The sequence below is a fragment of the Physcomitrium patens genome, chromosome 9 (genome assembly GCF_059467195.1).
Source record: "Physcomitrium patens ecotype Gransden chromosome 9, ASM5946719v1, whole genome shotgun sequence".
In the NCBI taxonomy this organism is placed as follows: Eukaryota; Viridiplantae; Streptophyta; class Bryopsida; order Funariales; family Funariaceae; genus Physcomitrium; species Physcomitrium patens.
Window position 1 is genome coordinate 4,912,669 of NC_143418.1, and position 26,873 is coordinate 4,939,541.

The 26,873-nt window shown below is 39.3% G+C and overlaps 2 protein-coding genes across 10 annotated transcripts; one reads left to right on the top strand and one right to left on the bottom strand.

Moving 5' to 3' along the window:
* The first annotated feature begins 1,158 nt into the window (after positions 1-1,158).
* LOC112286660 (polyamine oxidase 2) lies at positions 1,159-7,897 on the top strand. Of its 6 annotated transcripts, none has more exons than XM_090252987.1 (12): positions 1,159-1,243; positions 1,592-1,877; positions 3,226-3,326; positions 3,644-3,732; positions 3,907-4,020; positions 5,065-5,152; positions 5,326-5,411; positions 5,587-5,689; positions 5,873-5,970; positions 6,222-6,553; positions 6,704-6,801; positions 6,941-7,897. In XM_090252987.1, exons 2-12 carry the CDS (start codon positions 1,838-1,840, stop codon positions 7,247-7,249), a joined length of 1,458 nt encoding a protein of 485 aa, XP_090109113.1. In that variant the 5' UTR covers positions 1,159-1,243; positions 1,592-1,837; the 3' UTR covers positions 7,250-7,897. The 6 variants fall into 6 exon arrangements, with proteins under 6 accessions (XP_090109113.1, XP_090109115.1, XP_090109111.1 ...); XM_090252989.1 differs by having other exon boundaries at positions 1,180-1,243; positions 1,601-1,877; XM_090252985.1 differs by having other exon boundaries at positions 1,196-1,492; positions 1,601-1,877.
* Positions 7,898-19,374: 11,477 nt separating this feature from the next.
* Positions 19,375-26,111, bottom strand: LOC112286662 (polyamine oxidase 2). Of its 4 annotated transcripts, none has more exons than XM_090252983.1 (12): positions 26,027-26,111; positions 25,393-25,678; positions 23,944-24,044; positions 23,538-23,626; positions 23,250-23,363; positions 22,120-22,207; positions 21,861-21,946; positions 21,583-21,685; positions 21,302-21,399; positions 20,719-21,050; positions 20,471-20,568; positions 19,375-20,331 (listed from the first exon to the last, which is right to left on the bottom strand). In XM_090252983.1, exons 2-12 carry the CDS (start codon positions 25,430-25,432, stop codon positions 20,023-20,025), a joined length of 1,458 nt encoding a protein of 485 aa, XP_090109109.1. In that variant the 5' UTR covers positions 25,433-25,678; positions 26,027-26,111; the 3' UTR covers positions 19,375-20,022. The 4 variants fall into 4 exon arrangements, with proteins under 4 accessions (XP_090109109.1, XP_090109108.1, XP_024384536.1 ...); XM_090252982.1 differs by having other exon boundaries at positions 25,778-26,095; XM_024528768.3 differs by having other exon boundaries at positions 25,393-25,669; positions 25,778-26,073.
* Positions 26,112-26,873: the final 762 nt, after the last annotated feature.

A 26,873-nucleotide genomic window follows, 5' to 3' on the forward strand; every position in this document is an offset into this window, starting at 1 on the left:
CTACTTCTTGTAGTTCTCTCTCTCTATATAAATATATACTTGTCCACCAGTGCAAGAGGGAGAGGGAACACATCATCACATCCAACAGATTATACTACAATGTGTAAAGTACAAGGTGACACATGAAAAGAAAAGAAAAACTCAAAAAGTTAGAATAACAACAGTTTTGGGGAAACACATGAAGAGGATATTGTGGAAACACATGAAAATAAACACATCATTTTCAGGTTTGTGTGCCCAAAAACTATTGCATGACTTTGTAATACATCCACAAATAAATAAATAAAAGTGCACATTGTGACATGATAAGGAAGAAAAGACAAAAGATCGTGGATGTGTCATCTTTCAACGTGGAAGTGAAAGAAGTGGGATTTGACAATGAAATTAGTATATTGTGTGGTGTGAGAATTGACCACGTGAGCAACAATCCCAACAAGCGTTTCCCTACACACAACCTTGTGACTTGAGAGTACACAAACAAACCAACACCTCCGGTTCCATTCAAGAGCGAAATTGTGTTAGGAAGTGATGAGGCAGGGTGGCATTCACATAAGAATTTGCGGTGAAAAGGAGTAGAGGGCCCCTCGCTGAAATTAAAGGGCAGGCGGTTTCCAACGAAGAACAATAATAACGGAAGGTCTGACGCGAGAAAGGGAATGAAGCTGGTGGGAAGCAGCGAGCACAGCAGCACAGAACAGAACAGAAAGGGAGGGGACTTATTCAGGGCGGCAGGTACGAGAAAGAGCGAAATTAACTGGGAGGCATATAATTAACGTGCAGAAGGGGGGGGGGGTGCACATGCAGGCTGGCTGAATGGGGAAAGATGGGCGACTCCAAATGGGCTTTGTTTCTCGTTGTTTTTAATGGAAATGACTAGTTCGAGCTTAGGGCTGCCCATCCAGTTTGTGATGCTCTCTCTCGTCCGGAGACCACCTTGGGGGCCGCGCGGCCAGGGTGGATTCGCCCACGTGGCGGACGGTGAGTGACGGTTGAACTGCGCCGGGACCCGCCCAGGTCGCGGAGACCTGTTCCTGGGGAGCGGGGGCTCGGGTGGTTGCCCCCCGCCCCCCTCTCCCCGTTGGCCCGGCCCGGCCCTGGCTGGCCAGACCAGTATTGGAGCCCCCGTCCATCCCCCCCCCCCTCCCTAACGATCGGGCCAAACGAGACAAAGGCTCTGTTGCAGCAGCTCTTCTGGCCCTGAGCTCGAAACTCGAAACGCCATAGCCGTCGGGTCTCCGTCTTCGTACGTACTCCACGCCTTCCTCGTCGCTCCTCGTGCTCCGACAGACGTCCCAGTGGCTCCGCCGTTCCCGATTTGGTTGGAATTGGTCTGTAGGCCGTTCGATTCGGTATCAGTAGCGTGTGTGAGGCCGTGGATGGTTGCGGCATCTATATGTGGTGATTTGGCTTGAGGCATCTGGCGAGGGGTTGTTGCGAGCCGCCAGGCTTTGCGACCTGCGGTGCAGTGATTGCCGTGTTTGCGGTGGGAGTGGTAATCAAACCCTAATCAAGATCTGTGTGCATAGGCTTCTGGTTCGGAGTCGGCAATTTTATCTTTTGACGTTTTACCTGCGGTGTCGCTGCGTGGAAGGGCTTGTAGGAACCTGTTTGTAGCGCTGGAGGGGGAGGCGGACAGATCATTGGTGGGCGTGCGGAGGAGGGCCAGAGGAGGAGAAGAAGCCGTGGCGGAAATTCGCGGGAATCGACTAAAACGTGAATTTACGGGGCCTTCAAGCACTCTCTGCATGTGTGCCTGTATTGCCTTGAGTCACCCTCGGCGCTCTTTTGAGGCTTCACAACTGGAAGGCAATAATTCGCAGCGCAGGCAACGCCATCTATGGCGCCCGCGGAACAACTCAAGACCAGAAGTGAATCTGGTGTGCTCTCTCGTCTTGACTAATTTGGATCCCGAATGCATCTCCTGGATCTACCCTTGGAAATTTCCTTAGTCGTTTTCCTTCATTAAGCAGAGGAGGCGCCTGCTCGATCTACGTGTTCGGTGACGCCTGCTCGTGTAGACCATACTATTGAAGAATCTAGTTGCCCTTTGTGGTTCGGGCATGTTCAGGGTCGTGTGGTTTTGGAACCCTATGTGAAACTCAACTTAGTGTGCATCGAATTGCAGCATTTCAGTCCGTAGTTGTAGTTTTGGTCGAACGAGCGATCGGAGTTTGGAGTTTGTCACCCTTGACCTGGATGAGGTTGCACCGTTTGAGCCCTGATTTGGATCATTCTAGCTGCTCTGGCAGAAGCTTCCGAGAGGACCGCTTAGTCCCGTCACTCGATCTTTCGCTTGCCTTCTTTGGTGGTCATTCACATCACCTGTTTTGACGCACCGTGGGTTCACTGGACAGTGCAGAGCTCGAGTCGGGAAAGTGCGTTGCCGTTATTTAAAGCTTTCAGCCGCTGCTCTTCCTGAGAAGCTTCGTAACGATAGAGGGGCTAATATTCTGGGTTTGCGATTGTGTGTCCATCCCGCTTGTAGCTTGTTTGCCGTCCTTTTATTGGGCTTCTCGCCATTCTCCTCAGGTTGATGCGTGGTTAGTGTCAAGTATGGTTTACACGACAATGTTGAGGTACTAGTTGCGAGTTGTGTGGAGGTGCGTGTGTAGTCGCATTTTGAGCAAAGTTGAGAAAGTTTGCGGCTGTACAGCTGCATATGTGAGGAGCGGTTGTACTAGTTTAAGGGAAGACGCTACGACTGGTTGATGCAGTTGATTATCGTCCAACATTCTACCTAGTATTCACTGGAAGTCCACCAGTTGTTGGTCTTGCAATCTATCAGTGGTCAATAAAACCAAGTCATGTGAAGGTAGTTAACGATCAGAGAGTGCGACCGAATCGTACCAATCCTCAACGGGAGGGGGCTTTGGATTCTCATCTTAGAGAAGGCAATCCGGGATGGTTAGGTTTCTGTAGACTGCGGTTGTGCTACGTTTTCTGAGTCTCGTCCAGAATTAGTTACGCTCTTTCTATTTTTCCGATTTTTCTAGCATGGGATTGTGAAGGAAAGCATCGAAGCGTCCCTTCGATTGATTCTTGCTTGCAGCAGCATTGCACCTCCTTCGAATCGATTTTCGTTCCTGACAGAGGAGATTGAACTATCTTTGCTGGTAGTGTTCCGATGCGTGCTAGAGTATATTGCGAATTCCCAAAGGCAGTGCCGCGTCTACTGCATAGGGGTGAGTGGTGCCAATTTTTACTGACTTCCTGACGTGGCCGCAGGTAGTAGTGGGGTAAGGAGTACAACCCCTACAGTTATCGTCATCGGCGCTGGTTTTGGAGGCCTCGCTGCCGCCCGATTTCTCTACAACTCGAACGTGAAGGTACATCTACACGGGATATTTGTGGTCTGATCTTTCGGTTTCAGTTGACTAGGTTTCTTCTCATATACTGTGAAAGACAAACGACAAAGCGCTGGTTTTACAATCCGAGCGTCAAGTGACAGTAGCTCATCTTGTCGTCAGTCTTGTGATCTCTTGAAACACCGGTCGATTGCAAAGGGGTGAATGCGTGCAGTTTCATAGGCATATTTTGGAACACTTGCGGCATTTAAGCACGCTCCACTTTCATGTGACACGTACGTTTTTTTTCTTTTTTTTTTTCTTTTTTTTTTTCTTTTTTGTTTTTGTGTGTGTTGCAGGTTGTGGTGTTGGAGTCTCGTGAACGGATTGGGGGTCGTGTTTACACTGACTATTCTTTTGGATTCCCCGTCGATATGGGGGCTTCATGGTGATTATTTAGCGTTCATAAATCTCTTTGAAACTTTGAATCGTGGGAATCTTGGAAATAGACATTGATCTGGTCTGGTTGGTATTGATATTTGGAGGGGCTGCAATGACCTGAATATTTTAGCGCCGTTTTACGATGACAACGGAACGACGTTTTGGCTGTTTGGGGGTGTAGGTTACATGGAGTATGCAAGGACAACCCTCTCGCACCTGTTATCGGCAAGCTACGATTGCCTTTGTATCGAACATGTGGCGATAATTCAGTTTTGTATGACCATGACTTAGAGAGGTATGGCACTCTGGTTTTGGTGTACTCTGTTGGGGTGCATAGGACACCATTTGTAGAAGTTAAGCTGGTGCATGTGTTCGGACATGCGCCGAATTGAGCATGCGGATTTGTGGTTGTTTATGATGGGCGCACGGTGGTTTGATAGTTTGGAAGCTTGTGCAAAGGCGGGTAGATGTGGGGCATGGGATTGTAGGCAGACGGATACAGTAGTGCTCGAAAGTGAACTGGTCGTTAGTTGACTTGTTTTGGGCAGAGTTCTGTGCGGAGAAGGCTCATCGATAAGGAAAATTTACGGGTACCAGTGATCGGGGCAGTTTAATTATCGCAAGAAGGGCGTCTTGTGGGTTTCTGCACTTTTTGTTCAGCAGTTAATCTGTAAATATTGGTACTTAGTGATGGTCCATCGTGGTGGCCGAAGTATTTCTTCTCGCGGTTAGAGGTGATTGGGTGAGTCCAATGAACTCGGTATCCCACCCATTGACCTGGGCCAGTTTCTTGCTTGGCGATTCGAGGTCCACATTGAGTATCTATCGGGGATATGGTGTGGAATGGCCAGTAACATTCGATCCCTGGTATCTGGGTGCCGTAATTATATAGCCAGTGGGCACATTGGGAGGCTTCTTTTAAGGGATTGTGTAGAGGACATGAAAGGGACAGATGAGTTGGTGACCGACTAACCACATCCTGTGCTAAGAGCAAGTCTAGTTAATCGTAGTTGACCGAGTTGCTCCTTGAGAGGTGATATGTCTCCACCTATTACTTTGTGACCTGTAGGGAGCGCCTTTCACTATGCTATTGTTTTCGTCGTCGGCTGCCGACAAAGGTTTCACAGGTTCTTCCTGTGTACGGAGAGAGAGAGAGAGAGAGAGAGAGAGAGAGAGAGAGAGATTAGCGTCAGGAGTGATTTGGGGTGCCATCTGCTACAGAGTTCATATGATAGTTGTCGTGGAAGTGGGCATGGCAGTACAAGAGTGAGAGTCTAACTATGGTTCTCGTTATTCCTGATTGGAATGATCTGAACGTGTTGATCGTTGTTTTGTTCAGCTATGCGCTATTTGACATGGATGGTCACCAAGTTCCACAATCTCTGGTCACGGAGGTCGGGGAGGTGTTCGAGAGTTTATTGGAAGAGGTGAGTGTACTGTTTTTACCGTCTATTTCTATGTTGTACAAATTGGGCTGTTGGTATGAAAAGGCACAAAGATGAGTATGCTCTGAGTGTTACTCTATCCTATGGCAAGTTTCTCATGTGTGACACTGTGCACAATTTCACTCTTGCTGTGGTGTGGTGTTGATGTCATCCAGACAAAGAAACTCAGGGATGAGCACTCGGATGACATGTCAGTAATGAAGGCGTTTACACTAGTCTTGGAGAAACGGCCAGATCTGAGGTTGGCTTCGGTTCTTGCTGCATGGGCTTTTGTCAATCTGATGGTCAGGCCACGGATTATGCGGGTTTGGAGTCCCCTTGTTTGCATGGTCTTTGCGGTGTCTGAAATTGGAAGTTGTATGAGTTGTTTGACGTTTGCAGTGGTCAATTTGATTGACAAGTGGTGAATGTTACAGGCAAGAGGGGATGGCATTCAAAGTTCTGCAGTGGTATTTGTGTCGCATGGAAGGATGGTTTGCAGCCGACGCAGACAACATCTCCGTTCAAAGTTGGGACGAGGTAATACATTGTGGTGATTTTGTGAGTACTGGTAGAAGTTGATTTTGTATTGCCCTGTGTGGTTGATGCATTTGAACTTATGCCATCGATGGCTACTTGTCATCCAATTTTATTTGCCTGGGTTGGCGAGTTTGTTTGCAGTTGTGGGCAAGAGTAGCAACTTTGGTTTGGTTCGTTTTACAGGAGGAGTTGCTTCAAGGTGGGCACGGTTTGATGGTGAAGGGTTATGAGCCCGTTATCAGCTCCCTTGCTGAAGGTCTTGATATCAGATTCAATCATAGGCAAGTGGCATGGTCGTTTCCAATTTGCATTCAGGTGCATTCGTGAAGTACTAGGTCACTATCTGGACCAGACGGCTTTAGTATGGAGCGACGGGACGTGTCTGTTGCGGTGTTGAGGGCGTACTGTTGGATGTTTTTAGTTTTCCTGATCCAAAGCGGGTCTCCTGGGAATTACAGTACATTTGGCAACGTTCATGAGACGCATTTTGTGGTTGAATGTTTGGCTTAGAGTTTTCTATTTCTGTTTGTAGGGTTACGAAGATCAGTCGGCGCCTGCATGGAGTGCGAGTGGGCACCGAAGATGGGAAGGTATTCGAAGCTGATGCTTGTGTTGTAGCATTACCTCTGGGAGTGTTGAAAGCAAATGTGGTGCGGTTTGAGCCGAGATTGCCGGAGTGGAAGGAGGCAGCAATTGCTGATTTAGGGGTGGGCAACGAGAATAAGATCGCCCTGTTCTTTGAGGAAGTGTGCTGGCCGAACGTAGAGTTCCTTGGAGTTGTTGCCCCGACTTCGTACGGTTGCAGCTACTTTTTGAACCTTCACAAGGCAACAGGGCACCCTGTGTTGGTATACATGCCTGCAGGTGATTCATTATTTCGTTGCGTGGGTTGAGTAAGGAAGAGTGTTGTTATGTGTTTTGGCAGCAGTTACTTGGAGTGTGATACGGTGTAAAGTAGTAAGAGATGCAGGGGTAGTGAATGATGGACTTACTGGGGAGTTTACCCGGTTGCAGGACGTCTTGCCAATGATATTGAGCAGCTGTCAAATGAGGCTGCTGCCAACTTCGCTATCAGGCAGTTGAAAAGAATATTGCCGAATGCTGCAGAGCCGGTACGCGTTTACGAACGAGCCATGGATGACGTAGAAGTATTTCATATTGCATGGAGCATGTAGGTAGCGGCGCGGATATTGTGTTGATCGTGCGACAAGGTGACAAGGATTGTGATTGTTTGTGTGTTTTGTGGTGCAGATCAAATATCTGGTGTCGAGGTGGGGGACGGACCCAAACTCGAGGGGGTGCTACAGCTATGACGCAGTGGGCAAGCCCCACGATCTGTACGAACGGCTACGCACACCAGTTGACAATTTGTTCTGGGCTGGGGAAGCCACCAGCGAGAGGTTCCCTGGAACTGTGCATGGTGCGTTTCATACAGGTGTGATGGCAGGAAGTGAGTGTCTGAAAAGATTTGCTGAAAGGTGCCGGGATCTGGAGATGTTTCAGCCCGTGATGGCGAAAGAAGACGAACTGATCACGCCATTGTTGATTTCTCGGATGTGAAGAACGCACAAGCTACCTACTTCGTTGTGGGCCGTGCGGGTGGGTCGTCCATGAGAATGGGCTCTAGGGGTGGTATCGTGGTAAATGTTGTTATCATATGGATCTTGAAGCTTTGTCATACAATTACTAAAATCACTCCCAACTCTGGGCAAGCAAAGTGGAATGAGTATCATGACGTCTCTTCAGTTGTGGAGTGCGAGAAGTTGGCAATGAGACTGAGAGTTAATGGGCCTGGGAACATGAGAACCCCACACAGGCCGTAACCTTAGACTCTATAACAGCTTGCTGGTAGTGTAGCCGTAAGTTGTGAATAGTGTTGTGAGGGTGTGGATAGGTTAAACCAAGTTGCAAGACAGGGATCACTGGCGTTGGTGAAGTTCTTGTGGCGTAGTAGTGTCAGACATTTGACTTTAGTAGTAGAGTCCACATGAGAGTTTGGGGTTGCACGTCTGCTCCCCCTCTATATTCTGCCCGCTGCGCAAGCAAGCCGTAGGCACATTGGACTAGTGCTTGTAGGTCCGAAGCAATGCTTGGTCGAGATAATTCCCACGAACTGTTGCATCCTGGCACGTCCCATTGCATGGTTGCAATCTGAAAGCATTCTTTATTATAATTCAAGGCAACAGATGGTCGTCTGGTTGGTCTCAATTTGTATGCAACTTGTGAAGGTGAGAATAATATGAGTTGGCAGCATGTAAGGTGAGGGTCACAATTGTCCGCCTTCAATCCAATGGGAAAATGAAAATCACACACTAATTTTTTTGTTACAACAAATCTGTCTTTTAATGGATGTCTATCTCTCTCTATATATATGTAGAGAGAGACTTTGGTTATAAGCACACCCCAAGTTGCCACATGCACACCCACTACTATGTCTATATATGCACAAGGCTCCTGATTGGTTTATTTAGATCCTTTTTTTCTTGTTCCAACATGGGTCTAAGCCCCCTCCTCTTTTTTCTTGCATTGGTGTGTGTCTTGACATCCTCCTCTTTTTTCTTGCATTGGTGTGTGTCTTGACATCCTCCTTCTTGTCCTTGTCTTGGTGTAGGTCTTGGTCCCTCTCTTATTTGTTGCCTCAGTGTAGGTCTTGGTCCCCTTCCCTTTCTTACTTCATTGAGGCCAATGTTGAAGATGGCAATGATTATAGGCAAGAGGGAGCAATTGGCTTGTAGATTTGAGAGCAACAATGTATTGGTAGAGGATCTAGTTTGGGTGGAGTTGGAATAAAAGAATATAAATCTTAGTTGACAAAAGAGAGGAGGATATTTTTGAAGAAGCTTGCAATTTATAATAAAAACTTAAGTAACATTGTGTCCTACTTAGAATACAAGAGGATTGCAAATTGTATAGAGTTCTACTATAAGAACCAAAAGTTAGAGATAGCAGTTGAAAGAGGAGTGGGATTATTTGTAGTTGGGTGGATCATTCCTATCAACAAAGTTGCAAACAAATAGTTGACAAAGAGAGACAAACATTGACACTCGGAGCAAAGGCTAGAACATACAGACATCAAGTATTGTTTTGACAATTTGTTAGAATATAATGGGTACAAAAGCCACAAAGAGCAGCATACATCACAAACTTTTGGAGCATTAGCAAACAAGCTTGTTGTTGGATCTTAATAGCTTACTTGCAGTTTTTGAGATTGCAAAGTCCACAAGTTGTAAGAAAAATAAGAAATGTGGAGGTCCGAGATCCACGTGATGGCAAAGAAGAGAGGGAGGTAGTCAAGACCCGCACTAAGGTAAAAGAGAAAAGGAGGGGGATGAACACCCTTGTCGAGAGAAGATAAACAAAATTTAGATGAACCAATTAAAAACTTTGGGTATGTATATAGATATAATAGGTATGCATATAGCAACTTGAGATGTATTCGTAGCCTAAGCCATATATATATATATATATATATATATATATATATTATTCATATAGTTAGAATAAGTCTTGTGTAAGAGTATAATAAATATAATTGGTATTTAAAATGTCAACCTATTTTGTGCTATTTTATAAACTTAGAAAAAACTTGTTATCTTTTGAAAGATTAGGATCATTTTGGATAAAAAATAATTTTTAATATTAAATTAGAATTAAAAATTATTATCAAAATGAACATGGTTTGTTCTTGATTTCAAAAATATAAATTAAGTTTTTTCTTTAAATGATAGAGAATAAGAGAAAGAATCAAATATTTTTCTAATAAAGATCATTTTGTAAATTATAAATTTGATGGATTATACATCCTTCAGTAGGACATGTTTTTAAATTATATAATTTTTTTTGATAAAAAATACATGGTTCAAATATTCAATGTAATAAAAATGCCAAATTATTTGTGGTGGAATATTTTTTGTGTGGACTTAAATTGTATTTGTTGTAATATGTGAATGCAATCTTGAATATTAAATTAAAATTAAATTTAGAGACCACATAAAATATGGTTTAGAATACAATATAAATAGGGGTTTTAGTTCTTTATACAATTAGGTTGAATTTAATTAAAATGAATTTCTTCAAGCATCCAAGTTGTAGTTTAATTTGTAAGTTTTTATTTTTATTTTTAATTTTTTTTTAGTCCTGATTTGCAATAATTATTTCATTTTACAAGTTAATTTTAATAGAGATTTCTAAATCTTTAAACTTTTCAAAATTAAATTTTAACATTAGAAAAAAATATATAACAACATAATATAATTTTTAGTAATTTTTTTATTATTTAGAGTCATGAATATATTTATATTTTGGTTATAATTCATATTCAAATAAGTATCCTATTTCTTTACTTAACTTTCTAAAAACCTTTGAAACTTATATTATGAATAAAGAATATTATTTTTTCAATCTTATGCTATATTCTTCAAAATTTGTCATAAAATATTTTACTAAGATAATAATTAGAGACTTAGTTTCTTGTAACAATCATTTGTTCAATTTCAACATCTCTATACATGTTTTATTTACTTATGTTGTTATTGTTGTTGTTGTTTATTTATTTATTTATTTATTTATTTATTTATTAATATTTTGTCTATTTTTTAATAATTTCTTATATGACCAATGATTTTAGACATGGTGGTGAATTATCTTTGTAATATTGTAAAAGGCAACAATTAATGTAGGCAATTAAGAATAGACCAATGGAGCTACTTACATTTGAATTGTGACATAAGTGGCTAAATTAAGCATGGAGATGTATATTGGCAATCATGCCCCAATTGATATTTTTTTCCATTGTCTACAATTATGTATATTAGTAACTAGTCTTCTTAAATGCAATTGCAGTTATTATGGATGAATATTATATTTGAAATTCCTTGCAAGTATGCAAATGTGGATTTTAGATGCTTATTCTTTAATTGATGTAAGTCATATCCATTGTTGTTGGAATCCACTCTTGTGACAAATTGTTCCAAATTAGGACGAGGATGCTTACAAATTGTTGCATTTCATGTAACTATGCTATTAAACTCTCAACCAAAGTAATGATGCAAGTAGCAAGATATGTACTTTATTTTGATTCCTTTGACAATACTTATAGGGTATTTGTTATTGCTATTTGTCTGCACCATTGTGTATTAAGGACATGAATGTCAAAGAACTAAAAGGTCAATAAATTCTTCTGTCATTTACAAAGACTAGATAATCACTCAAAGATAGTATAATATTACACTAGAATGGCTATTGCCAAAATCAAGAAGATTAGAAAGTCTTGAAATAAGACTAAAGACTAAAAAGGCATTGAGAAGAGTGAAGAAGACATCATTCTTGACTCTATATATATATTATCTAAGTAGGAGCTATATGGCAATGTTCTATAGGACCTCCAATTTGTGTCTAATTTTTAAGACGCATTTCTTAACTTATAAAAAAAGTTTTTCTATATGTGCATCATATTTTTAGCTTATACTACAAGCTAAACACATATGCAACATAAGACTAATTTGTTGGCTATATTTCTAACCTATCAATTTATTATAAAAATGTATAAATCAAGTACACATCTATGAAGCTCCTGAATAGCTTTTCTACAAGATAATATCAAATCATCTATATTTATTTTTTAGCTAATTTTTTTTTATTTATATATGTATGAATGTTTGTGACATTACTTTCCTTTATTTAGACAAGTTTCATGTGGATCGGTTAGCATATATTGAAGAAATATAAGATGAGGCAAATTATATATGCTATATACCATGAGCTTTGTTTGATTTGAAGGTGGTTGATAGGTCATCTGAGCCATCAATAATATCCCATTTTAAGAGAGGAGGACCACCTTATTATTAAATTATTGTTGAAGCTTTTGTAATTTTTTAAAATAAAACTTTTGAAATACCATTATGAGTCATTTTTACCTCCATAAAATCACCAAATATTGGGAGTCTCTTCCAAGGTTGTTATTTAAAATGCGTTGTATTTTTCTATTTATTTGAAAATAAATATGTTATTGTTGAACATCTTCATTTCTATGACATCATTTTTAACATTGTAATAATTACAATACCTTGTCTAAGTAACTAACAAATCATAGCTCTTTAATTGAATATGATGTTTGTTGATTTTTTATCGTTTTTGTGCCACAAATACATAAAAACTACAAACAAGGATATAAGATAGAATACTATCTTTGCTAAATCTTATTTCTTTAATAGTAAAGATTTTCTATTCTTCATCTTGGTTTTTATAGATGTCGTCAATGAATTGCATTAATATTCTTTGCTACATTTGCATGAATCTTTATTGGCTTCTATGTGTGTTCATTAGTATCATATTTGCACCAATAATTGAGGTATTCCAATCTATTTTGGCACCACCTTGAATCTAAGACTTCTTCTACTTCAAACTCTTGATTATTATCCACTTCTATAAAAAAAAAAAGTGGCATTTAGCTTCTTTTTGAGATATTCATTCTTTTATATGATTTAAGAAGAAATATGTGGAATATGAAATGGATTTTCATAGAATTTGAAAGATATAATCAATAAGCAATTGAATTGGTTTGTTCATATGTAAAAAATATTCTAAACCTATAGTAATCTAATTTTTTACAAATATGATTAATTTTGATATTACGACAAAATAACCATACATTATTATTAACATAAAATTAAGGTTGCTTCTTACAATAGACATCTATGTTGGTTTTTTTTTTGTTCTTGAGCTTATTTTAATTATACCTTTATTGTTCTATGTAGCTCAGATAAATGATTTGCCAAATCTTTTGTCACAAGATTATCAACTTTTATAAAGTCAAAAGCGTGAAGTCATGGATGGCAATTATTATTAGCAAAGATAGATGTTTGATACATAGAAGAATGTACTATTTTATTATAAGCAAATTCTACCAATGAAAAAAGAATTGCCTAATCATCTTGTTGATAGTTGATGGTACACCTCAAATACTGCTTCAAAACTTAGTTTATTTGCTTCATTTTTCCATCAATTTAAAAATCATAAGCCAAAGATAATTTCATCTCTACATTTAGAATCTTAAAAAAAATTTCCAAAATCTTGTTACAAATTGAATCCTCCTATCTAATGTAATATCTTTGAATAATTTATTATAATAATAGATATTATTAAGAAAAAACTTAGTTATTTTTTTTTACTTATGGTAGATTTTGTATATGGTACAAAATATGCCATTTTAATGAAATGATCTACTATTACAAATATAGAATCATAAGAGTATAATATTAAAAGATTTATGATAAAATCTATAGAAACAAAAGACTATAATTGTTTTGGAATAGGTAATGGCTGAAGAAGTTCATAAAATCGATAATGAGAAGTTTTTAATCTTGAACAAATATTACATAATTGTACAAAGTCTTTGACTACCTTCTACATTTGAAGCTACCAAAAATCTCTAGATATTAGCTCTAAAGTCTTATTGTATCCAAAATGTCCTACTGCTAAAAAATCATGACAAACTTGAATAATATATAATCATGATTTGTTTTTTGGAATATATAATCATTCTTCAAAATAAAGTAGATTATTTTTAGACTTAAATTTGGAAGTATCATGAGACTTAGAAGAATCATTCTTAATATTATGAATAACAAAATCAAAGGACATACTCAATTGAACTTACTTGAAATATGTTGAATCAATAGTCAATATTGATTCCATTGCTCAAAATTAAAATGCTTTGGCTTCAAGAAAATTATTCTTTTTTGATATATATATATATATATATATATATATATATATATATATTTTGATGAAAAATAAAAATATTTGAAAAGAGTGTGTGATAAGCCTTATTATTTTTTTTAAAATTGATAAATAATCTTAAAATCAAATCTTAATAAAGATATATTCTAACGGGCTTGGCAGTGATTTAACATACATGTTGATATGAAATACTTGAGGTTCTTTTGATCTATATATATAATGTTTGGATTAAAAACACCTTTTAGATAATGATGCTATTCTTGAAATGTATCCATAATTTCAAGAAGCTTTTTGTCATAGATCTTGTAGTTGATTTTGGATATTGAAAATTTCTTAGAATGGAAAGTTATTAAATAGAGCTTTTCATCTGCTTCTATTTATAATAACATTACATCTATAGCAAAGTTTAATGTAATTTTTTTTGATAAAAAATACCTTGAAAAAGATGACACAATACAAATTTGGTGCAAAAATAAATATTGACTTTAAGGCTTCAAAAGATGTTTTGGCTTCTTGATTCCACTCAAGTTTGTATTAATAGGACAAACGTGTAAAAAAAGCTATAATTTGAAAAAAGTCCTTGATGAAGATATAGTAATAATTGACAAATTCAAAAAAACTATTGCACATCTTTGTTTGTTTTTAGAATCTTCTAATCCATGATAGTCTAGACTTTCTTAAGATCCATTATAAAGCCATTGCTTGAAAGTCAACTTGAGTATTGTAAAATAAACACTTTTTATTTTAATGTATAATCTTATATCTTTTAATTTTTTTAACATACAATGAATATGAAGTTCATATTCTTTTATATTATTTGAATAGATTAAAATGTTGTCTAAGTAGTAGTCAACAAAGTCATTAAGAAACTTCCAAAAAACATCATTTATTAAATGTTAAAAATTAGCTAATATATTTGTGAGTCCAAAAAGTATGACATTATATTCAAAATGCCTATGTCTAATTTTAAATATAATTATTTATTCATCTCATTTTTTAATATATATATAGTTATATGATCTTTATAGATCTATTTTTATATAAAACTTTATTTGATTTAGTTCATTAAGAAGTCTTGAAATCAAAGATAGTGAATATCTATTTTTAATAATAATCTTATTGTATCTTTAATAGTCCACACACATTTGTATAGATCCATTTTTTTTCTTCACAAATAAGATAGGAGTCTTTGTTAGACATTTAAAATAGTATATGAAGTTTTTAGCTAAATTCTTGTTAATGTACTTCTTGAGTGTAGCCAACTCATTTTATAATAAGCTATAAATTAGTCCAAATGGTAATTGAATTATTTTTTGAAGATCAATAGAATAGTCATAGAGATGATACTCTAAAAGAATATCTATATTTTGTTTTTTAAAAACATCTTGATAATCTTAGTACTGGCTTGGAATGCTAATTGAAATTTTTTTTGATCAAAAATAAGTATGGCATATATAGCAAAAGTTGATCCTTCTATTACAACATGCATGAAAGCTCTTGCATCCATCAATAAAGATTTGGATGTAATGGATTTATAAATTTTTACTTGATTAGCAAAATTTTGGACTAAATTATAGGAAAAAATCAAGATTACAAGAAATTTATTCTATTAAAAGATTATAATTTTTTAACCTCAATAATCCTAAAATAATTTAATTAGAAAGAAATATAATTATATTAAATATTATTAAATTATTATAATCTATAATTGCTATATTTAAAAGAACTATTTTATAGATTACATTTTTAGAAGAAAAAAAATGACTATCTATGACTTTTACATGACTACATTTACTTTTTTTAAATAATAATATTTCTTATTTTTTAGGAAAGGCTTTGTTTATAAGAACAAGTTGAGGCTCTAAAATCTAATAAGGCAAAAACTTTGTGATTTTTTGGTTTTAAACAAACTTCTATTATAAAATAAGATAGAAGATCTAAAAAAAGAATAAGATCTTTAATAGGTATTATGCAAGATTTTAGTAGCACAATCCCTATTGTAGTTATAAAAAAAAAAAAAAAAAAAAAAAAAAAAAGATTTATTGCCTTCTTTGACCACTATGCTCTTCATTCTATGATTTTATTTTTTCTTTCAATAATATTGAGAAGTGTATTTAGGTTTTCTATAATATAAGTACAATCCTTCTTGAAAAAGTTGGGTCTTTCTTACTTAATAAGAGATTTGAAATATAAGTTGACTCTTACTTACTTAAAAAGAGATTTGATTTTATTGGAAGTAAAAATGACTCATAATGGTATTTCAAAAGTTTTATTTTAAAAAATTACAAAAGCTTCAACAATAATTTAATAATAAGGTGGTCCTCCTCTCTTAAAATGGGATATTATTGATGGCTCAGATGACCTATCAACCACCTTCAAATCAAACAAAGCTCATGGTATATAGCATATATAATTTGCCTCATCTTATATTTCTTCAATATATGCTAACCGATCCACATGAAACTTGTCTAAATAAAGGAAAGTAATGTCACAAACATTCATACATATATAAATAAAAAAAAATTAGCTAAAAAATAAATATAGATGATTTGATATTATCTTGTAGAAAAGCTATTCAGGAGCTTCATAGATGTGTACTTGATTTATACATTTTTATAATAAATTGATAGGTTAGAAATATAGCCAACAAATTAGTCTTATGTTGCATATGTGTTTAGCTTGTAGTATAAGCTAAAAATATGATGCACATATAGAAAAACTTTTTTTATAAGTTAAGAAATGCGTCTTAAAAATTAGACACAAATTGGAGGTCCTATAGAACATTGCCATATAGCTCCTACTTAGATAATATATATATAGAGTCAAGAATGATGTCTTCTTCACTCTTCTCAATGCCTTTTTAGTCTTTAGTCTTATTTCAAGACTTTCTAATCTTCTTGATTTTGGCAATAGCCATTCTAGTGTAATATTATACTATCTTTGAGTGATTATCTAGTCTTTGTAAATGACAGAAGAATTTATTGACCTTTTAGTTCTTTGACATTCATGTCCTTAATACACAATGGTGCAGACAAATAGCAATAACAAATACCCTATAAGTATTGTCAAAGGAATCAAAATAAAGTACATATCTTGCTACTTGCATCATTACTTTGGTTGAGAGTTTAATAGCATAGTTACATGAAATGCAACAATTTGTAAGCATCCTCGTCCTAATTTGGAACAATTTGTCACAAGAGTGGATTCCAACAACAATGGATATGACTTACATCAATTAAAGAATAAGCATCTAAAATCCACATTTGCATACTTGCAAGGAATTTCAAATATAATATTCATCCATAATAACTGCAATTGCATTTAAGAAGACTAGTTACTAATATACATAATTGTAGACAATGGAAAAAAATATCAATTGGGGCATGATTGCCAATATACATCTCCATGCTTAATTTAGCCACTTATGTCACAATTCAAATGTAAGTAGCTCCATTGGTCTATTCTTAATTGCCTACATTAATTGTTGCCTTTTACAATATTACAAAGATAATTCACCACCATGTCTAAAATCATTGGTCATATAAGAAATTATTAAAAAATAGACAAAATATTAATAAATAAATAAATAAATAAATAAATAAATAAATAAACAACAACAACAATAACAACATAAGTAAATAAAACATGTATAGAGATGTTGAAATTGAACAAATGATTGTTACAAGAAACTAAGTCTCTAATTATTATCTTAGTAAAATATTTTATGACAAATTTTGAAGAATATAGCATAAGATTGAAAAAATAATATTCTTTATTCATAATATAAGTTTCAAAGGTTTTTAGAAAGTTAAGTAAAGAAATAGGATACTTATTTGAATATGAATTATAACCAAAATATAAATATATTCATGACTCTAAATAATAAAAAAATTACTAAAAATTATATTATGTTGTTATATATTTTTTTCTAATGTTAAAATTTAATTTTGAAAAGTTTAAAGATTTAGAAATCTCTATTAAAATTAACTTGTAAAATGAAATAATTATTGCAAATCAGGACTAAAAAAAAATTAAAAATAAAAATAAAAACTTACAAATTAAACTACAACTTGGATGCTTGAAGAAATTCATTTTAATTAAATTCAACCTAATTGTATAAAGAACTAAAACCCCTATTTATATTGTATTCTAAACCATATTTTATGTGGTCTCTAAATTTAATTTTAATTTAATATTCAAGATTGCATTCACATATTACAACAAATACAATTTAAGTCCACACAAAAAATATTCCACCACAAATAATTTGGCATTTTTATTACATTGAATATTTGAACCATGTATTTTTTATCAAAAAAAATTATATAATTTAAAAACATGTCCTACTGAAGGATGTATAATCCATCAAATTTATAATTTACAAAATGATCTTTATTAGAAAAATATTTGATTCTTTCTCTTATTCTCTATCATTTAAAGAAAAAACTTAATTTATATTTTTGAAATCAAGAACAAACCATGTTCATTTTGATAATAATTTTTAATTCTAATTTAATATTAAAAATTATTTTTTATCCAAAATGATCCTAATCTTTCAAAAGATAACAAGTTTTTTCTAAGTTTATAAAATAGCACAAAATAGGTTGACATTTTAAATACCAATTATATTTATTATACTCTTACACAAGACTTATTCTAACTATATGAATAATATATATATATATATATATATATATATATATGGCTTAGGCTACGAATACATCTCAAGTTGCTATATGCATACCTATTATATCTATATACATACCCAAAGTTTTTAATTGGTTCATCTAAATTTTGTTTATCTTCTCTCGACAAGGGTGTTCATCCCCCTCCTTTTCTCTTTTACCTTAGTGCGGGTCTTGACTACCTCCCTCTCTTCTTTGCCATCACGTGGATCTCGGACCTCCACATTTCTTATTTTTCTTACAACTTGTGGACTTTGCAATCTCAAAAACTGCAAGTAAGCTATTAAGATCCAACAACAAGCTTGTTTGCTAATGCTCCAAAAGTTTGTGATGTATGCTGCTCTTTGTGGCTTTTGTACCCATTATATTCTAACAAATTGTCAAAACAATACTTGATGTCTGTATGTTCTAGCCTTTGCTCCGAGTGTCAATGTTTGTCTCTCTTTGTCAACTATTTGTTTGCAACTTTGTTGATAGGAATGATCCACCCAACTACAAATAATCCCACTCCTCTTTCAACTGCTATCTCTAACTTTTGGTTCTTATAGTAGAACTCTATACAATTTGCAATCCTCTTGTATTCTAAGTAGGACACAATGTTACTTAAGTTTTTATTATAAATTGCAAGCTTCTTCAAAAATATCCTCCTCTCTTTTGTCAACTAAGATTTATATTCTTTTATTCCAACTCCACCCAAACTAGATCCTCTACCAATACATTGTTGCTCTCAAATCTACAAGCCAATTGCTCCCTCTTGCCTATAATCATTGCCATCTTCAACATTGGCCTCAATGAAGTAAGAAAGGGAAGGGGACCAAGACCTACACTGAGGCAACAAATAAGAGAGGGACCAAGACCTACACCAAGACAAGGACAAGAAGGAGGATGTCAAGACACACACCAATGCAAGAAAAAAGAGGAGGATGTCAAGACACACACCAATGCAAGAAAAAAGAGGAGGGGGCTTAGACCCATGTTGGAACAAGAAAAAAAGGATCTAAATAAACCAATCAGGAGCCTTGTGCATATATAGACATAGTAGTGGGTGTGCATGTGGCAACTTGGGGTGTGCTTATAACCAAAGTCTCTCTCTACATATATATAGAGAGAGATAGACATCCATTAAAAGACAGATTTGTTGTAACAAAAAAATTAGTGTGTGATTTTCATTTTCCCATTGGATTGAAGGCGGACAATTGTGACCCTCACCTTACATGCTGCCAACTCATATTATTCTCACCTTCACAAGTTGCATACAAATTGAGACCAACCAGACGACCATCTGTTGCCTTGAATTATAATAAAGAATGCTTTCAGATTGCAACCATGCAATGGGACGTGCCAGGATGCAACAGTTCGTGGGAATTATCTCGACCAAGCATTGCTTCGGACCTACAAGCACTAGTCCAATGTGCCTACGGCTTGCTTGCGCAGCGGGCAGAATATAGAGGGGGAGCAGACGTGCAACCCCAAACTCTCATGTGGACTCTACTACTAAAGTCAAATGTCTGACACTACTACGCCACAAGAACTTCACCAACGCCAGTGATCCCTGTCTTGCAACTTGGTTTAACCTATCCACACCCTCACAACACTATTCACAACTTACGGCTACACTACCAGCAAGCTGTTATAGAGTCTAAGGTTACGGCCTGTGTGGGGTTCTCATGTTCCCAGGCCCATTAACTCTCAGTCTCATTGCCAACTTCTCGCACTCCACAACTGAAGAGACGTCATGATACTCATTCCACTTTGCTTGCCCAGAGTTGGGAGTGATTTTAGTAATTGTATGACAAAGCTTCAAGATCCATATGATAACAACATTTACCACGATACCACCCCTAGAGCCCATTCTCATGGACGACCCACCCGCACGGCCCACAACGAAGTAGGTAGCTTGTGCGTTCTTCACATCCGAGAAATCAACAATGGCGTGATCAGTTCGTCTTCTTTCGCCATCACGGGCTGAAACATCTCCAGATCCCGGCACCTTTCAGCAAATCTTTTCAGACACTCACTTCCTGCCATCACACCTGTATGAAACGCACCATGCACAGTTCCAGGGAACCTCTCGCTGGTGGCTTCCCCAGCCCAGAACAAATTGTCAACTGGTGTGCGTAGCCGTTCGTACAGATCGTGGGGCTTGCCCACTGCGTCATAGCTGTAGCACCCCCTCGAGTTTGGGTCCGTCCCCCACCTCGACACCAGATATTTGATCTGCACCACAAAACACACAAACAATCACAATCCTTGTCACCTTGTCGCACGATCAACACAATATCCGCGCCGCTACCTACATGCTCCATGCAATATGAAATACTTCTACGTCATCCATGGCTCGTTCGTAAACGCGTACCGGCTCTGCAGCATTCGGCAATATTCTTTTCAACTGCCTGATAGCGAAGTTGGCAGCAGCCTCATTTGACAGCTGCTCAATATCATTGGCAAGACGTCCTGCAACCGGGTAAACTCCCCAGTAAGTCCATCATTCACTACCCCTGCATCTCTTACTACTTTACACCGTATCACACTCCAAGTAACTGCTGCCAAAACACATAACAACACTCTTCCTTACTCAACCCACGCAACGAAATAATGAATCACCTGCAGGCATGTATACCAACACAGGGTGCCCTGTTGCCTTGTGAAGGTTCAAAAAGTAGCTGCAACCGTACGAAGTCGGGGCAACAACTCCAAGGAACTCTACGTTCGGCCAGCACACTTCCTCAAAGAACAGGGCGATCTTATTCTCGTTGCCCACCCCTAAATCAGCAATTGCTGCCTCCTTCCACTCCGGCAATCTCGGCTCAAACCGCACCACATTTGCTTTCAACACTCCCAGAGGTAATGCTACAACACAAGCATCAGCTTCGAATACCTTCCCATCTTCGGTGCCCACTCGCACTCCATGCAGGCGCCGACTGATCTTCGTAACCCTACAAACAGAAATAGAAAACTCTAAGCCAAACATTCAACCACAAAATGCGTCTCATGAACGTTGCCAAATGTACTGTAATTCCCAGGAGACCCGCTTTGGATCAGGAAAACTAAAAACATCCAACAGTACGCCCTCAACACCGCAACAGACACGTCCCGTCGCTCCATACTAAAGCCGTCTGGTCCAGATAGTGACCTAGTACTTCACGAATGCACCTGAATGCAAATTGGAAACGACCATGCCACTTGCCTATGATTGAATCTGATATCAAGACCTTCAGCAAGGGAGCTGATAACGGGCTCATAACCCTTCACCATCAAACCGTGCCCACCTTGAAGCAACTCCTCCTGTAAAACGAACCAAACCAAAGTTGCTACTCTTGCCCACAACTGCAAACAAACTCGCCAACCCAGGCAAATAAAATTGGATGACAAGTAGCCATCGATGGCATAAGTTCAAATGCATCAACCACACAGGGCAATACAAAATCAACTTCTACCAGTACTCACAAAATCACCACAATGTATTACCTCGTCCCAACTTTGAACGGAGATGTTGTCTGCGTCGGCTGCAAACCATCCTTCCATGCGACACAAATACCACTGCAGAACTTTGAATGCCATCCCCTCTTGCCTGTAACATTCACCACTTGTCAATCAAATTGACCACTGCAAACGTCAAACAACTCATACAACTTCCAATTTCAGACACCGCAAAGACCATGCAAACAAGGGGACTCCAAACCCGCATAATCCGTGGCCTGACCATCAGATTGACAAAAGCCCATGCAGCAAGAACCGAAGCCAACCTCAGATCTGGCCGTTTCTCCAAGACTAGTGTAAACGCCTTCATTACTGACATGTCATCCGAGTGCTCATCCCTGAGTTTCTTTGTCTGGATGACATCAACACCACACCACAGCAAGAGTGAAATTGTGCACAGTGTCACACATGAGAAACTTGCCATAGGATAGAGTAACACTCAGAGCATACTCATCTTTGTGCCTTTTCATACCAACAGCCCAATTTGTACAACATAGAAATAGACGGTAAAAACAGTACACTCACCTCTTCCAATAAACTCTCGAACACCTCCCCGACCTCCGTGACCAGAGATTGTGGAACTTGGTGACCATCCATGTCAAATAGCGCATAGCTGAACAAAACAACGATCAACACGTTCAGATCATTCCAATCAGGAATAACGAGAACCATAGTTAGACTCTCACTCTTGTACTGCCATGCCCACTTCCACGACAACTATCATATGAACTCTGTAGCAGATGGCACCCCAAATCACTCCTGACGCTAATCTCTCTCTCTCTCTCTCTCTCTCTCTCTCTCTCTCTCCGTACACAGGAAGAACCTGTGAAACCTTTGTCGGCAGCCGACGACGAAAACAATAGCATAGTGAAAGGCGCTCCCTACAGGTCACAAAGTAATAGGTGGAGACATATCACCTCTCAAGGAGCAACTCGGTCAACTACGATTAACTAGACTTGCTCTTAGCACAGGATGTGGTTAGTCGGTCACCAACTCATCTGTCCCTTTCATGTCCTCTACACAATCCCTTAAAAGAAGCCTCCCAATGTGCCCACTGGCTATATAATTACGGCACCCAGATACCAGGGATCGAATGTTACTGGCCATTCCACACCATATCCCCGATAGATACTCAATGTGGACCTCGAATCGCCAAGCAAGAAACTGGCCCAGGTCAATGGGTGGGATACCGAGTTCATTGGACTCACCCAATCACCTCTAACCGCGAGAAGAAATACTTCGGCCACCACGATGGACCATCACTAAGTACCAATATTTACAGATTAACTGCTGAACAAAAAGTGCAGAAACCCACAAGACGCCCTTCTTGCGATAATTAAACTGCCCCGATCACTGGTACCCGTAAATTTTCCTTATCGATGAGCCTTCTCCGCACAGAACTCTGCCCAAAACAAGTCAACTAACGACCAGTTCACTTTCGAGCACTACTGTATCCGTCTGCCTACAATCCCATGCCCCACATCTACCCGCCTTTGCACAAGCTTCCAAACTATCAAACCACCGTGCGCCCATCATAAACAACCACAAATCCGCATGCTCAATTCGGCGCATGTCCGAACACATGCACCAGCTTAACTTCTACAAATGGTGTCCTATGCACCCCAACAGAGTACACCAAAACCAGAGTGCCATACCTCTCTAAGTCATGGTCATACAAAACTGAATTATCGCCACATGTTCGATACAAAGGCAATCGTAGCTTGCCGATAACAGGTGCGAGAGGGTTGTCCTTGCATACTCCATGTAACCTACACCCCCAAACAGCCAAAACGTCGTTCCGTTGTCATCGTAAAACGGCGCTAAAATATTCAGGTCATTGCAGCCCCTCCAAATATCAATACCAACCAGACCAGATCAATGTCTATTTCCAAGATTCCCACGATTCAAAGTTTCAAAGAGATTTATGAACGCTAAATAATCACCATGAAGCCCCCATATCGACGGGGAATCCAAAAGAATAGTCAGTGTAAACACGACCCCCAATCCGTTCACGAGACTCCAACACCACAACCTGCAACACACACAAAAACAAAAAAGAAAAAAAAAAAGAAAAAAAAAAAGAAAAAAAACGTACGTGTCACATGAAAGTGGAGCGTGCTTAAATGCCGCAAGTGTTCCAAAATATGCCTATGAAACTGCACGCATTCACCCCTTTGCAATCGACCAGTGTTTCAAGAGATCACAAGACTGACGACAAGATGAGCTACTGTCACTTGACGCTCGGATTGTAAAACCAGCGCTTTGTCGTTTGTCTTTCACAGTATATGAGAAGAAACCTAGTCAACTGAAACCGAAAGATCAGACCACAAATATCCCGTGTAGATGTACCTTCACGTTCGAGTTGTAGAGAAATCGGGCGGCAGCGAGGCCTCCAAAACCAGCGCCGATGACGATAACTGTAGGGGTTGTACTCCTTACCCCACTACTACCTGCGGCCACGTCAGGAAGTCAGTAAAAATTGGCACCACTCACCCCTATGCAGTAGACGCGGCACTGCCTTTGGGAATTCGCAATATACTCTAGCACGCATCGGAACACTACCAGCAAAGATAGTTCAATCTCCTCTGTCAGGAACGAAAATCGATTCGAAGGAGGTGCAATGCTGCTGCAAGCAAGAATCAATCGAAGGGACGCTTCGATGCTTTCCTTCACAATCCCATGCTAGAAAAATCGGAAAAATAGAAAGAGCGTAACTAATTCTGGACGAGACTCAGAAAACGTAGCACAACCGCAGTCTACAGAAACCTAACCATCCCGGATTGCCTTCTCTAAGATGAGAATCCAAAGCCCCCTCCCGTTGAGGATTGGTACGATTCGGTCGCACTCTCTGATCGTTAACTACCTTCACATGACTTGGTTTTATTGACCACTGATAGATTGCAAGACCAACAACTGGTGGACTTCCAGTGAATACTAGGTAGAATGTTGGACGATAATCAACTGCATCAACCAGTCGTAGCGTCTTCCCTTAAACTAGTACAACCGCTCCTCACATATGCAGCTGTACAGCCGCAAACTTTCTCAACTTTGCTCAAAATGCGACTACACACGCACCTCCACACAACTCGCAACTAGTACCTCAACATTGTCGTGTAAACCATACTTGACACTAACCACGCATCAACCTGAGGAGAATGGCGAGAAGCCCAATAAAAGGACGGCAAACAAGCTACAAGCGGGATGGACACACAATCGCAAACCCAGAATATTAGCCCCTCTATCGTTACGAAGCTTCTCAGGAAGAGCAGCGGCTGAAAGCTTTAAATAACGGCAACGCACTTTCCCGACTCGAGCTCTGCACTGTCCAGTGAACCCACGGTGCGTCAAAACAGGTGATGTGAATGACCACCAAAGAAGGCAAGCGAAAGATCGAGTGACGGGACTAAGCGGTCCTCTCGGAAGCTTCTGCCAGAGCAGCTAGAATGATCCAAATCAGGGCTCAAACGGTGCAACCTCATCCAGGTCAAGGGTGACAAACTCCAAACTCCGATCGCTCGTTCGACCAAAACTACAACTACGGACTGAAATGCTGCAATTCGATGCACACTAAGTTGAGTTTCACATAGGGTTCCAAAACCACACGACCCTGAACATGCCCGAACCACAAAGGGCAACTAGATTCTTCAATAGTATGGTCTACACGAGCAGGCGTCACCGAACACGTAGATCGAGCAGGCGCCTCCTCTGCTTAATGAAGGAAAACGACTAAGGAAATTTCCAAGGGTAGATCCAGGAGATGCATTCGGGATCCAAATTAGTCAAGACGAGAGAGCACACCAGATTCACTTCTGGTCTTGAGTTGTTCCGCGGGCGCCATAGATGGCGTTGCCTGCGCTGCGAATTATTGCCTTCCAGTTGTGAAGCCTCAAAAGAGCGCCGAGGGTGACTCAAGGCAATACAGGCACACATGCAGAGAGTGCTTGAAGGCCCCGTAAATTCACGTTTTAGTCGATTCCCGCGAATTTCCGCCACGGCTTCTTCTCCTCCTCTGGCCCTCCTCCGCACGCCCACCAATGATCTGTCCGCCTCCCCCTCCAGCGCTACAAACAGGTTCCTACAAGCCCTTCCACGCAGCGACACCGCAGGTAAAACGTCAAAAGATAAAATTGCCGACTCCGAACCAGAAGCCTATGCACACAGATCTTGATTAGGGTTTGATTACCACTCCCACCGCAAACACGGCAATCACTGCACCGCAGGTCGCAAAGCCTGGCGGCTCGCAACAACCCCTCGCCAGATGCCTCAAGCCAAATCACCACATATAGATGCCGCAACCATCCACGGCCTCACACACGCTACTGATACCGAATCGAACGGCCTACAGACCAATTCCAACCAAATCGGGAACGGCGGAGCCACTGGGACGTCTGTCGGAGCACGAGGAGCGACGAGGAAGGCGTGGAGTACGTACGAAGACGGAGACCCGACGGCTATGGCGTTTCGAGTTTCGAGCTCAGGGCCAGAAGAGCTGCTGCAACAGAGCCTTTGTCTCGTTTGGCCCGATCGTTAGGGAGGGGGGGGGGGATGGACGGGGGCTCCAATACTGGTCTGGCCAGCCAGGGCCGGGCCGGGCCAACGGGGAGAGGGGGGCGGGGGGCAACCACCCGAGCCCCCGCTCCCCAGGAACAGGTCTCCGCGACCTGGGCGGGTCCCGGCGCAGTTCAACCGTCACTCACCGTCCGCCACGTGGGCGAATCCACCCTGGCCGCGCGGCCCCCAAGGTGGTCTCCGGACGAGAGAGAGCATCACAAACTGGATGGGCAGCCCTAAGCTCGAACTAGTCATTTCCATTAAAAACAACGAGAAACAAAGCCCATTTGGAGTCGCCCATCTTTCCCCATTCAGCCAGCCTGCATGTGCACCCCCCCCCCCTTCTGCACGTTAATTATATGCCTCCCAGTTAATTTCGCTCTTTCTCGTACCTGCCGCCCTGAATAAGTCCCCTCCCTTTCTGTTCTGTTCTGTGCTGCTGTGCTCGCTGCTTCCCACCAGCTTCATTCCCTTTCTCGCGTCAGACCTTCCGTTATTATTGTTCTTCGTTGGAAACCGCCTGCCCTTTAATTTCAGCGAGGGGCCCTCTACTCCTTTTCACCGCAAATTCTTATGTGAATGCCACCCTGCCTCATCACTTCCTAACACAATTTCGCTCTTGAATGGAACCGGAGGTGTTGGTTTGTTTGTGTACTCTCAAGTCACAAGGTTGTGTGTAGGGAAACGCTTGTTGGGATTGTTGCTCACGTGGTCAATTCTCACACCAC

Coding starts and splice junctions, on each gene's coding strand:
- LOC112286660 (XM_090252987.1), top strand. CDS start 1,838: ATGGCGCCCGCGGAACAACTCAAGACCAGAAGTGAATCTG. Junction 3,733..3,906: donor GTCGATATGGGGGCTTCATG/GTGATTATTTAG, acceptor TTGGGGGTGTAG/GTTACATGGAGTATGCAAGG. Junction 5,412..5,586: donor GAGAAACGGCCAGATCTGAG/GTTGGCTTCGGT, acceptor TGAATGTTACAG/GCAAGAGGGGATGGCATTCA.
- LOC112286662 (XM_090252983.1), bottom strand. CDS start 25,432: ATGGCGCCCGCGGAACAACTCAAGACCAGAAGTGAATCTG. Junction 23,627..23,943: donor TCTACAACTCGAACGTGAAG/GTACATCTACAC, acceptor TGTGTGTTGCAG/GTTGTGGTGTTGGAGTCTCG. Junction 22,208..23,249: donor TATGACCATGACTTAGAGAG/GTATGGCACTCT, acceptor TGTTTTGTTCAG/CTATGCGCTATTTGACATGG.